Raw genomic sequence first — 13,829 nt, 5'->3', positions numbered from 1 at the left:
CGTGTACCAACTGGAAGTAGCTGGGAGACTGACTTTAGAGTTCATAGAACCGAGGAAACACATGGTGTGTGTAACGAAGAGCAGAGTGTAGCACAGAAATAAATACGAAAGCTACCTCTGAGCATGCCAGCAACATCCACAGAGCAGAGCAGTGGCACACAGAGACACCAGTGCCGTCAGAGTTCTCGAGCTGCGTCAGGCCATCGCTGTGCCTGGCTCCCGGGCACCTGGCACAGCCACTCTGCACCTGGGCCAGGACCAGCCAGCCCAAACTCACTCAGCCTTCTCCTACCAGCAGCTTTCTGCCTGCTGCAGATGGGCCCTGGCCAGTCTGTTAAGTATCTTTCAGACACACTGCTCCGAGTTGCCGCCAGTGTGGCTGCTTGTGTACAATTGAGAGTAGAAGTTGGTCCACTAAATTGTAGGAGGTAGATGCATGGTTCCACAGGAACCTATCCAAATATCTTTTTTAAGGATGTACTCTCTGCCTGGGGTTTCACAAGCTAACAAGAAAAAATCAAAAAACTTGCTTTTGCAAAAATGCCACTTACATTTTAATTCTGTGATCAACGTACCAAAATAAGACTTTCCCAGACACTCTGACAGCTTCCACTGAAGAAGTTCAGGGGCTTATCACTTCATCTGTTGCTATTAGTTCAAAGGAGGATTTTGTCATTTAATGTCTTGAAGGAACTTCAGTGGGCTGCCTATGTGGGATCAGCAGCTGATGTCAGAGAAGATCATTTAGGATAGGTCTACAGGGAGAAACAGGCCTTTTCTGTATTTCCAAACAAGAAAAATGTTTAGGAGAGCTTCAGGATCTTTTCAAGCAGTATCTTCCATCTTTGGAAAAAGGCAATATAGCTGGCATTTACCTCTACTAACTTAGAGCCTGATTACAGACTCCCTGTTCAGGTAATAGTTAATATGCACAGAGGGAGGCACTTCCAGAGAGTGATATGATTTTTGATGGCCTGAACAGCTTTACTGTCACTGCCAAGATATTCAAGTTCATCAGTGCATTCTCTGTTAAGACCTTCCAGGTATGATTCAGCTTCAGATTAAGGCACCTCCATTTGGTTGTCTATATGCACGTGTCTAAATATCTATCACATCCACAAAAATCTTATTAGAATGGAAATTTGAGGGTTAGATTCACCTTTGCATCCAACTAGACTAAGCCTCTGTCTGAGGCCCAGCTCTTCAAGTGTCCTAGAGCTGATCATTTTTACTACAAAGCTTCTTGAGGTGTCCTATAGCACTTGATCAGCAGGTGTTTTAATCTGCAGTGCCCATTTTCAGATGTGAGCAGCAATTTCTTAGCAGTACTGAGTCTGAACAGACCACGGTGTGCACTGCTGTGACAGCAGCATCACATCAGTCCTTAAGGTGCCATGGTCCATCAACTTGGCTTGCTATAGTCATGGGAAGATGTACCCAAAATCGAATTTTCTTCATTTCTCAGCGAGTTGGTGTTTACATGCAAGAATAACTGCTGAGAAGCACTAGTGTACGTGCTGGCCTTATGATACCTGCCACCTGCATTGTTTTAATGGAACTGCTTCAGTCTATATTACAATTTATGAGTACATTCCAGTCTTTAATAGACTGACCATCAAAACATCCCTGTGAAACGGGGAAGAACCATTGTCTCAACTCAACAGATAGCAGAGCATGAAAAGATGGATCTTTCTGCTGGCTTCCTTATCTAAGAAAAATTTGCTTCGATTACAAAAAATAAAAATACAATTGACCAAAGAGAATGCTCCTTGAGGGGAGAATTTCTCTCTTCCCACTACCTTGTGCTCATAATCCCCCAGGTTTTGACATTGCTCTGCACAGTCCAGGCTAGCCCACCCTCCCCTTTCTCACAAGCTCTAAGGAGGCATCACACGGCAGCAGACAATGTGGAACCATTCCACTGACTGCCAAAGGCAGCCCCATCAGCAAAGCGCTCCACCTGGTTTTAGAGTAGGAAAAATGAAGTTCTCCACCTAATCAGGCTCTGCTGTGAAAACTCATCACAGGTGGTGTAAGACCGGTTTTCTGTCTCCTGTTACTCTGAAGGAGAAAGAGAGGAAAGGTGGCTCCTTGCTAAGGAGGTGAGGTGCCCAAGACACATATCTCAGTCTGCCACAGAAAGGAGACGGGATGATAGCATGTATTCTTTCCTCTTTGGTGGCACAGAATCAGACTGCAAAGCAAAATGCCTATCATTTTCTACAGGAATGTAATAGCTAACCTTTCATATTAGTTCCCATGGGGACTTTTAGAAACTCCTCCTGGAAAGAACAGTCACACATGTCTGCTGAATAAAATCAACGGAAATGTAAATGGACTCTCTCACTTTTCTAGGATGGATGTTTCTTCGATGCCTCAGAAATGGCTTTGATTTTTTTTTTTTTTTTTTTGTTAAAATGAACCTAATAGCTGCAAATTGAATCCCATACGAGCAATACAAATTACAGAATATGACAAGGAAACTTAAAACACCACCTTGAAGTGACAAGTACAAACATTTCACAGGCTGAGGTCAGTACAGCATTTTGGGTATCTTGGTTCTGCTTGAGAAACTGAGCAACATCAAAGAAGTCAGAGGCTGCAAAGGCCACTGTAACACCAAGCTGTTCTCTGCCATTACTACTTAAAGGGATCTGGATCCTGCATTTGATATTTCCTAGGGGAAATGCCTCATTAAGAGACTATAGTGCTAAACTCTGCTTACAGCATTGCTCTCAACATAGCTGAGAGGAGAATTTGACCTTTGGTAACTCGATTAATACCAAATTAACAGATGGTTTTGGACTTTACGAGATTGTTTGCTTATCCTTTCTGTCTTGCTTTCCTCCCTGAGACCCAGCAAACACCACCTCTGCACATGCCCAAAGCAGGGACAAACCCTCTGGTCTCAAGAGAGCAGTGGAGCTGGGTGTCCCTTGTCCACAACCCACCCGGACAGAGCAGTTTGTTTCGCCTTGGATGCAACTTGTTAATGTTGTTAAGAAGCGTTGCTTGTGGTCTTGACATTTGACAAAGGTTACTCTGAAATTTGTATTAATACAATGTGGGAGAGATGCCTATGGAAAAGTACAGCACTGGTACTCAGAGCCCACTGCAAAGTATCTTAAATTAAATGAAGCAGCATCAATACCACATATTTATATAAAAACACCTGGGATTTAATACAATGTTCTGTTTATGTAATTAAACCAGAATCCAAATAGCACAAACACAGGAGATTAAGCCCGTCTTACCTGGAATAGGTATAATGGGAATACTTTCATTGGGGACCACACGGGGTGAGCTGCTGTCCTCCACATAGAAATGGGCAGTCTGAAAACACTTTCTGTTAAAGGGAAAATAAAAAAAAAAAGGTTCAGGGTGTGAAAAAGCCAAAAACTTCTGCACATCATTGGCTTCTCCATTTCTGCTCCACATTTTCAGATATTATAGTTTGAAAAAAATCAGCAAGTGAAAACATACTTGAGTTTTCAACAATTTCAATCCTAATTCCAGATTCTGGTGTGCTCTAATTCACTGACATCTGACATCCACCCATCATAAATGCCTCTGTACATTATTCCTAAGTACCATTGAATATGGAATTATACTCACAAAAGTCAGCGGTTGCTAAACAGGTTTCAAATACATCACCCAGAAAAAAGCTGCACACAAGAAACATATTCAGCATACGGTTCAAGCCAAATCCACCCAAGACACTAACATTTCCTGGGAACACACACTTACTGTAAAGGTTTATGCTATGTATCAGCGGACAGACAGTAATACAGCATCTGTAACTGCTGCATGTCACGATGTTCTGCTATAGAAGTTATCCTTCCAACATTTCTATATTTTTTTAAACACCAGAGCTGTATAACCCTCATCCCATCCTCCTCCTGCAAACTTGAATTACATCTGCTGCTACAGAAAAATGCAATAGACACTTAGCTTAGGCCCCAGGACTCAGCTCTGAAAAGGCCTATAAAGAATAGGAGAACTTAATTTTTTTTAACTTTTTTTTTTTTTTTTTTTTTTTTTACCTGTATTTAAGGCAAAGCAGAGAGCACAAGCTGGTCATCACAGAAAAGGTACTGAGCAGAACAACATGAAGAGATCCGAGGAGACTCTGCATGGTGATGTTAACTGAGGCAGGGTTTTCCAACACCAGCGTCACTGCTCATTGCTGACTTAATGAGCTGCTTGAGGCTGGAACTGAATATTTAATGAGTCTTGCTTGGTCTGAGCAGCTATTGTGACACGAGAAGGGTCTGCTCTCATCTGTCAGGGGCACTTAACAATAGCTTCCCATTGCAGAAAGATGCCCTTCGCTGCAGCCCTTAATGAACTGCTCAACACCTGGGCAAAGTTTGCAGGCAGCCTTCCGAGCTGCTCCTTTTGTCAAGTTGCCATTTTCCTCGCTGAAACATATTTGCATGGAGTGGCTTCTAAGTTTCTGCCTTGCAGTCTGCTCCTCTGTAATTTGGGCATTGTGTTCTACATACAGAGCCCACTCTGCTGAGCCGGCTTTGCTGACACGGTCAAAGTAATTTGTGCTCGCTTTGTTTTCAACATCCATATGTGCCAGAGAGCAAAAAAGTCGCTGAAAAGCAAACCACTCTCCTAGGCAAAACCAGAACCAAAAATAATCACAGGCACTTGCTTTCTATGCATTTGTACTTTCTAGCCCACAATCAGAGCGCTTTATAATGCAAGCACATGCTGTAGCAGCACAAGTACAACTTAAGACAATACAGAAGCAGGAAAGGGCATATTGCACAGCACGGAGCAACTGTCTCATAGCAGCTTTCTATTTTCAGACACCATGTCTTGCATTGTGCTGAAGTTATTTATTTAGTCGGTATGTTTTTGTTAAGAAACACCATAAGGTGAGTTCACACATGAGGATGCAAGATGCGCAATAGCATTTAAAAACATCAGCTAAACTCCCCCCACCCTACTCGCTCCCCGGTCTCATTTTATTTTGGCAGCCTTTATTTTGGACAATGCACACCCTGGGGGCACAGAGCAGAATAAATCAGTCACACATAAAGAAGAAACTATGAATATGAAACAGGCAAAATGTTCCTGATTTTGATATATTTGGGGCTCTTTCCCTTGAGTCAATACTACAGAAATCCTTGAACTGCTTCTCCTGGTAATGAAGGCCTTAAGAAGGTTTTTGATAAAAGGACAGACCTTTACATAGGGATTTACAGGATTTTTTTAAGCTGACGATACTTAAGAAAAGCAATTATTTTTTGTAATTTGTTATTTTAGACTCCGAGAGACTCTGTTAGGCTGGCATTATGCTGTTTTTTTTTAGTGCAGCCATAAGATAGCTTTTCCTTAATAGCCTCAAAACATGCAATTGTATTGCATAATCACACTGTGTGATACTGTAAGGCCCGCGATGGCGATAGCTGAACACCCAGTGCAGCGTATCTCTGCTGAGCACAACGGTGGAATAACAACCTATTAAATGAATATTTCACACAGCAAAGTTCGCTGCAATCATTAATGTCATTAACAATTCTGTATTTTATTCCTGGTAGACCTTCTGCAGCTGTTTTTGAAAAGGCAACAGCATGATTTGAATAAAGGTTTTCCCAGTTACAAACATCACATAAAATACACCCTTGTCTTATGTATACCTGTACATAGTACAGCATGCTCATCACTGCACAATGCTAGATACTGGCACGTTACATGAAGACATACCCCTCAAACGTTTTCTAACCTGCCCACAGTTGCTGTTTTCCAAGTTATCCAAGCTTGCTGCACCCAGGTCCTGCTGCCTCCCCATCTCTCAGAGGCTCCTGGTGACGGGGTAAGGCAGCACGGATGGGAATATGCAGGATCAAACTCAAAAGCAGGATAAAGCAGACTGATCTTCAAAAGGCCTTTTATAACGGGTTTCACAAATTCACTCCATGAATTTTCCAGCAAGTTCTGCTTACTGGGCCTCTGCTTACTCCTGTGCCTCTCATCTGTGCAGCTCCAGGAGGGAGCATACACCTGGGGGCACCAGACAGATGCCCAAAAGGCACCCAGTTTGCGACTGACCAGGTAAGGAGCTGCCTGGACACAAGAAGAGCCTTCTGCAAACTCATCTAGCTTGTAGTAATACGTACTGATAGTTGGAATTGAGGCTATGGGAAACCATTTCAGTAACTGTCTTCTTCCCTACTTGAGGGTGCTCCTATCCCTTCCCTGGCACGTTCTTCTGCCCAGTACCTTCCTGTCGGTATGCAAACCTTAAGTGGCAGCAGTTGCTAGGGCTACAAAAGGCTGCAGTGAATCTGTGTATATCGGGAGGGCTGGATAAAGGGAAGGGGTGAGAGCAGAAAATTGCTTGTTTCAAGTCATTGGACAAGCAGCCATGGAGAGAGGTGGGAATGGATGCAGGGCTTGACAAGGTGCAAGTCTACAGCTGTTTTCAGGATGAGCACTTCAGCCTCTAACTTTTGACCCCAGTGTGTATACACGTTTGGGTATTTGTGCCCGTGTGCCCATTTGCTCAGAAAACCAACACGGTCAGCAGAAAAAAAAATACGAGCTTTTTCTTCTGATAGAAGCAGTTCTTAGTGAATGAGCAATCTGAATTTGTCAATGGCATAAACGATTATTAAAATTTTAGCAACTGAAACACTAATTTTAGAGTAATTCTTGTATTCAGCAGAGGCTGAGCAAAAGCAAATCACAGCCTTGATTTCAATTCCAAAAGATTTCAGAGAGCCCACATCTTTTCTGCAGTATACCAAAGAGTCTGTTGTCTCTGAAATAGGCTTGTGTGCAGTGAAGCACACAATTTTCTCTAGCCCCATATGTTTTTTGGCTCCCTTTCCCTGGGGTACAATAACTGTGCGAGACTGTGGTGATCAGATACACAATTGTCACATATGGACCAAAATGCAGAAAGTAAAAGACTACGAGATTAGCATCTCCCGAGAGAAGGAGCAGAGGCAGGGTCTGGAATGCAAAGATGACGTTAGGGAGAGCATCCCCCTGCCCAGAATCTTTTTGCAGAGATACCAACAGCACTTTAATAAAGGAAGCTAACAGAATGCAAAGTCCCGAGCAGCAGCACCTCATTATCACACTGCAAGCAAAAAAAATATGCCAAGAGATGGTCCTGATTAGCTAGGTTAAATGCTTGTTCCATCTCTGCTGAGCAAAACACCAGATTAGCTTCTGTAAAAGAAGAGATGCCTCGTGAGATTTTGACACTCAAAACAGGTTTCCTTGGTTATTAGTTAACAAACCTCAAGCAGCTTCTCCTTTATGCTCATCTAAAAGCAAGAGGGAGAACCAGATCACACGATGGCCTGGAAGCATGGATGCATTTTATTTTCGCATAGAAGATAATGCCTCAGTGTTTAGTTAATTCTGCCGCCAATGCAAACACACAGCGTGTGCTGCAGCCGACGGCAGTGCTGGGACCAGCTTTGAGGGCAGTGCTTGGCCTTTACTCCTCTGTGCTCCGTCTCGCACGGGCAGCATCCCCTGATCTGCGCTGACAGGCGAGGGATCTGCACTGCTCAGGAGCAGCTGAGGCAGGAAGAAACGAGCAGGGGATTATTGCGGTAGGGCAAATGACTGCCTCTGCAGTGGCCGGCTGACACTGCCAGAACAGCGGCTGAACATGGGAAATATCAAAGGGGAATGCTTCGCTTCTGGTGGAAACCCAAGGGCCGTGACCTGCCTTACATGCTGAAGTGTCTGGCATGGTCACTGATCCCTTGTTCATCAGGGATCTACTCTTTGTTTCCACAGCAGCTTCTGTTGGCTGGAGCCAGCATGTATTCCCTCTCCGAGGCTAGGCAGATTTATTCTTTATTTCTGTAATAGCACTGAGGTGCTCTAGACTCTCGGTTTCTTTGCAGCTACTCTCTTCTTGGGTCATTACCTCCTAAAGCATGACCAGTTCGGGGCAGATGGCTTGAAAGGGTCCTGGAGGCCTATTCACCATCATCAGTGCAGGGCAAACCTTGTCCTCTGGGTACCCTTCCTCCAGAAACAGCCTCCCACAGACAGGATCTCTGCAGAACGTACGTTTATTGATGAAGAGGTGCTGCAGCCACCCTACTTTCACACACAGTCCTTGGCTGGCAGGCAGCACATGCAAGACCGACCAGAAGTCGAACCAGGACCTGTAACAGACCTTTATAGCAGGCTGCTCAGGACATGGCTTATTCTTTATCGAACGCAACCTGGATACAGGCGTTCATTCATCATGCTCCTCCATCACAGGGCGGGGGGGGGATGTCTGCAAATAACTACCGAATAAGGCCACAAAGACAGGAAATTATCCCTTTCACTACCTCTGCACAATCATTTTTGCTTTCAATAGAAGAAAAGATGCTTCAGATTCTCACTGAACTGTTTTGCATGTTTTCCAGGAGACACAATTAAGATTGGTTTCTGCTGGCACCAAAACCAGAGTATGTATGCAGTCAAGTGTACTAGTAACACATGGCTCTGCACTTTAAACTAGCTTCACTATTCCTTGGCAAGCATTTGTCACTGTCAGAATTGGCAATGACTCCTCAGAAAAGAGGCGCAGACTACGGAACAACAGAAGTGCTGCAAATCATGACCATGTCACCAGCAGAGCAGTGGATGGGAGCCTGGACAACAGCTGTCTGCAGTCTGCACTGCTCTAGCTGGGGTCATCAGTCACTGATTTTTATGAGCTATAAAACTGACTCAAGCGTTAAGAAGAAAAAGAGAAGAAAAAAACACATGGAAAAAGCTGATCTTATGAATATGAATAAGTGCCCAGCACGGAGCAGTGATATTCCATTGTATCAGAAGGGCATCTGCATTTTTTTTTTTTTAGCCATAAAATGACTTATATTGCCCCAATTTTCTTCAATTATTTTCTTTCTCAGGTCTTAATGCCTAAAGAACAGAATCCAAAAGCTGAGCTACAGAAGACCCTATGCTGTGCTGGAACAGTAACGCCGTGAAGGCTTACCGAAGTTGAGCTATGGGAGGATATACAAAGTAGGAACGCATAAAAACCAAGATGGTGAAGGAGAGCTGAAAAAGGAGGAAAATTTCTCTGTGATAATGCTGATTCTCCTGCATATCCCTCCTGAAGACGATTCACCTTCTCCCCATAAAGCAATTTCTGCTTGTAATCTTCTTGAGCAGCGTTAAGCATCGTACAGATATGATAACTGGAGAGGTCTAGACAGTACATGGATAGATTTCAGGAGTTCACAGCTTCCAAGTGTTTGGCAGGAATGGTGATAAGAAGGCTGTCCCTTCCAGAGGACTTCCTCTGGGCAAGGAGAAATGCTTTTCCACACTCATCAGTTGTGCACCAACACAGTCCCATAGAAGCTAAAAGGATCCAAGTGCTAATCACCAGTCCAACCACACCTACTTAGAACTACATATTTTACTAAATTCTATGTACTATATTCTACTAAATCACAGAGAAAAACAGGAAAAATGCTGGGAAAAGGCAGATGGAAAATAATAAAAAAAAGGTGTGTAAAACTCTGAGGCAGTATTTGTGATGAAGAACAAACCACTAGAAAAATTCTCCATCTGAAAAACTAATCTGCAAACAAGGCAAGGGATTTTTGACACAGAAAGACAGCTAATTTAATATTGATGGCCTAAATTTGCCAGCTGACTACACAGCTCTCCACAAAATTAAAAATCCTCTTCTTCCTATCCTCTGAGATCCTGGATTTAGACGGCATCTTCCTGCACCAGACTACACACCCATTTAAATCATGTATGGTACTGAACTCAGACATTAGACAAGAAATGATCATTTTTAAAAGGGTATCGAAATGGCTAACTGCACACACCAAGAGGAGCTGCTTCCAAGACATCCCCCCCCTTCATCAGCTGTGTGACCAGAAAGTGCCCAGGTGGCCAATGGAGAAATGCACTTAGAAAGCTCTTTAACTGCAAATTGTAAGTGGATAAATCGTAGTTTAACTCAGCACAAACATTTTCCACGCTTCCTTATCCCATCTTGCTGTGGTCCCCGGAGAATGGCAAAGACGATCGTGAAACCTTATTTGTGATGACACTTGGCCCTGTACCACTTGGTAGCTAATTACTCTCCCGGTGACCTCTGACAGGGCCAGCAGCATCAGGCCTTCCCCTCCTGCTTTAATCAATACTCACAACAGCTGTGTTGGATACACTCAGCAATTTTACAGATGACTGAATGGGTTTACTTTACTCATCAGTATTTGGTGCTGCAAGAGAGCGAGCTTCTTAGCGTATACGTTACCACTCACATTTTTAATGTCTTCCGGCAAAAAATGGGGTAGGGAAAGCTATAGGTGGTATCTTAAAATGGTTTAAAAATTAGGCATAGTTTTAAAAGCAAAGGGAAGCCCGATGTATTCATTTTCATTTCCCTGAGCCAACTATTTATTTAATGCAACATTCATACCACAAAGAGTAGAAAATCAGAGGAAAACAAACGCATGCCTTTTCCAATCAAATCATCCCTTAGGCAATTCCTACAAAACGTGTACTTCCAATGCCCCAAAGGTAACATAATATTAAAAGGGAAGCGAAAACTTTCTCACAGAAGGAAGCTAAATGTAGCCAAGTGAAGAGTTGTTCTGTAATCACGAGAACTGCAGCAATCAATGAAGATTGCCTCTTACTAGAAAGGAGCTTTTAGTAGCACCTCTAAGAACTCAAAATTGGGCACACTTGATATTATCATTTCAGGACAAGAATTCCCTTTGGGATGAATCTCAGAAGAGGAAAGAAGAAAAAAAGAGCGAGGGTGGCACACCAGGAAGTTAAGATGTAGGTATTTTTAAATGCAAAGTGTAATTCATGGATCAAAGTTGTATTGTAAGAAGCACGATACAGAAATGATCCCAGCTAAGAGAGGACAGAAGAGATTTGGCTTCTGCTTGGAACATTCACCTAAATGTCCCTAATTAATCCTACCTCAGCTCTCAAAATGGAAGAGCTCTACTCTTCTTGATGCTAAAATGTTTCTTCCTCCTCTGAATGAGACATCAGGACATTCAACTGACAATTATTTTAGGTATCCCAAGCTACAGACGGGGACCTAAACATAACACAAGAATGTGCTAACACATCAGACATAATTTTTCTGTTTTGAAGGCCCTATCTTCAGGCCAAAATGCCACAGTTTATTAAATATAATGAACTGCTTGATGGGAAGTGCACTTTCTCATCAGACATGTCCACTTGCACCTGGATTAAAACTGTAATGGGGAAAAAATAGGAAGATTTCCCAACACTGCTGGCCATATTTCATGTTCATCATATTGGGGCCAGGATAAAATATTAAAAATGTAATTATTTCCTTCCTCTTTTCATTACTGTGTATTCAGAAGGTGGGCCTTTTTCACTGGCCATTTCAGAAAGAAACTTCTACCTATTTTATTTATTTATTATTATTTTTTTACTTTCTCTTAACTGTTTAGGACACAATTAGTCATGGAACAAAACGACACCTTTAGAAGCATAGCACAAAGGAAAAGAAAAGAGCAGCTGGCACCAAGAGCAGAGAAGCAAATTATTTAGTACCTGGAAGATAATGAGAACACTGAGAATACACTGCTTAATGGTAGCGCTCCGACAGGGCTGCGTACGTCACCTCATCACACTAATACAGACAGACCGGGTGGCAGCCAGCTGGTCCTCCTTCCCCACCCATCTCCCTGAAAGCAAAGATTTGTAAGCTGCCAAATAATAAACCTGGACAGAAGTCTTGAGGATCATTAATCTTGCTATCAATCAACCCACTTGGCGACTCGCTTCTTGCTGCTGTTGGTACTAATGCGGTAGTGACTCAAGAGCTCTGTGGAAGCCTGGCGTATGCGTGTCTGAAGCATTCATTGCTTTAATGAGTTTCTTGCATTCACAGGTTAACAAATGTAACAAGGAAGCACAAATATCAGAGACAATAAGATGATGTCCATTGAACCAAACCACTGAGAAATGCTGTACTGTGTATTCTGCTCTAGTATGCTGAATACATCTCTAACAAACTCTGTAAAAATACTCGAGTCAGACCCCAGTGACCTCTGTGGGATGCCAGGAGAGATGCAGCCATGCTAGTGTGAGCTCTGCCTGCTCCAGGACTCCTCATCTGCTGGGCTAAATTCCTCTGCCCTAATAGAGCTATCTTGCAGAGAAGCAAGTTGTATGAGCTGAAGCGGAGTTCTGGTTAGACAGGACAATCAGTGGGGTATAAACCTAGCCCCTGGGCTCCTTTTGCTAAAGACAACAGACCCACATCAATTCATAGATAAGCATAAAATGTCCCTGCATCAGTAGAATCAGTCCAGTAACATTCGCATTAAACACTGCAGTATTTTCTGCGAGAATGTTTCTAAAAAGTAAACAGTATCAGCAATAGCAATAACATCAAACAAATCCCAAGATGATCGATGTTGCAAGAAAAATCTGATTAATACTAAAAAGTGGTAAGCAGTATTAAGCTTAATAAATGAGCACATGAAGTAAAAACCATGCATATTTCAAATTACCATCTCCACGGACCAAAGAAGCCATAAGAAAAAATCTAGAAATATTACAAACAAGTAATAAAGTCCACTATATCCCCTATAACACGAGGCAGAGGGGACTACAAGGATCATCCTGAAAGAACTTGAAATAAAGTGAGAAAGAGTTCCCCTTTCCAAGTATCTATTAAGAACAAGGATATCTTTGAAGCTTCAAGCCTATGGCTCATTCAAAGCCCCCTGAATTTCAGTGTCAAGGAAATGCACATGGGGACTCAAAGCATGAGGCGTATCAGCAAAGTCATCATGAAGTATATTGACGGGCCCCCAGTTATAGAGAAGAGTCAAGAACTGAAAAATCACAAAGCAACAGATGTAGAAGAGACTTTGCCTTTAAGGAATCACTCCAAATTATTCTGAAAATTCAGAATGCTTTCATCCTCCTGACAAACTTTCTCAGTAAGAATACACTTGGGCAAATAAACTATTGCTTTCCCATTGTCTTAATCAGCCTGTAGAAACATCTAATAACAAAACTAATCACAGTGAGGAGAACATCTTGATTCAAGATAAAAGTTCATTGCAAATAAGAAAAACAGGAAATTCAGTCGACCTATGTTAATTAGTAGATTCCTTAACGCCAGATACTGTTTAATATATTTTCTATTTATAGACTGTTCTTTTTGGCATGATTTCCAAAGCTTTAATCTACCTTTTATTAAGCTCCTTATAACCTTTCAGTATTGACAAATGTGGGACTGAGGAAAAGGAGAGAAAAACCACAAGAATGGGAGTTTGCATCTAGGAAAAACACATGAGTGCTCCTTAATGTATGAAGAAATGTGTCTGGGTACATCAGGCACTTGCTTGGAAGTAGACATGTAAATTAAAGGCAAGCTCTTGTCTCAGTATTTTTTTTTCTTTCACAGCACACGAAGTGACACAGCTGCAAAGGCTGCTATCCGTGAGGAACATAGGAGATGTCTGCACCTAGGTGAATCGTTCAGTGCTGACACCTCCAACAATTCAGATTCATTTTCCGCCTACCGTATTTATGCATTTCATTTCCATGTTCTTAAGTGATCCGCGGCGCTGCTTTTGCTGTGATTAGTGCAGGAATTAGACAGGGAGCTCAGGAGGGGAAAACAGAGCAGCACCCACCATGGCCAGCACCACGCATTCAGGTACGTGGGCAAAGGGAGCTTCCAGCCCCGACCGGGGTCCTGCTTTTAGATCCACTCCAACAATTTCCAGCTTTGTTGGTAAATGGGAGCTGTAGTAACAAGCCTTCCTATTTTATTCCTGTATTTTAATTCAAGGAGTTTTGTGAGCTAA

At 42.6% G+C, this 13,829-nt stretch overlaps 1 protein-coding gene across 2 annotated transcripts in view; it reads right to left on the bottom strand.

Moving 5' to 3' along the window:
* The window catches only part of PTPRG (protein tyrosine phosphatase receptor type G), a 400,862-nt gene that overhangs the window by 40,044 nt on the left and 346,989 nt on the right, over positions 1-13,829 (bottom strand). For both annotated transcript variants that reach the window (XM_035338056.1, XM_035338057.1), the window contains one exon: positions 3,255-3,346. In XM_035338056.1, coding sequence (XP_035193947.1) covers positions 3,255-3,346 — 92 coding nt within the window. The remainder of the gene's footprint in view (positions 1-3,254; positions 3,347-13,829) is intronic.

This window comes from Oxyura jamaicensis, chromosome 12, assembly GCF_011077185.1.
Source record: "Oxyura jamaicensis isolate SHBP4307 breed ruddy duck chromosome 12, BPBGC_Ojam_1.0, whole genome shotgun sequence".
NCBI lineage: Eukaryota > Metazoa > Chordata > Aves > Anseriformes > Anatidae > Oxyura > Oxyura jamaicensis.
This window is presented reverse-complemented; position numbering and strand designations above follow the sequence as displayed.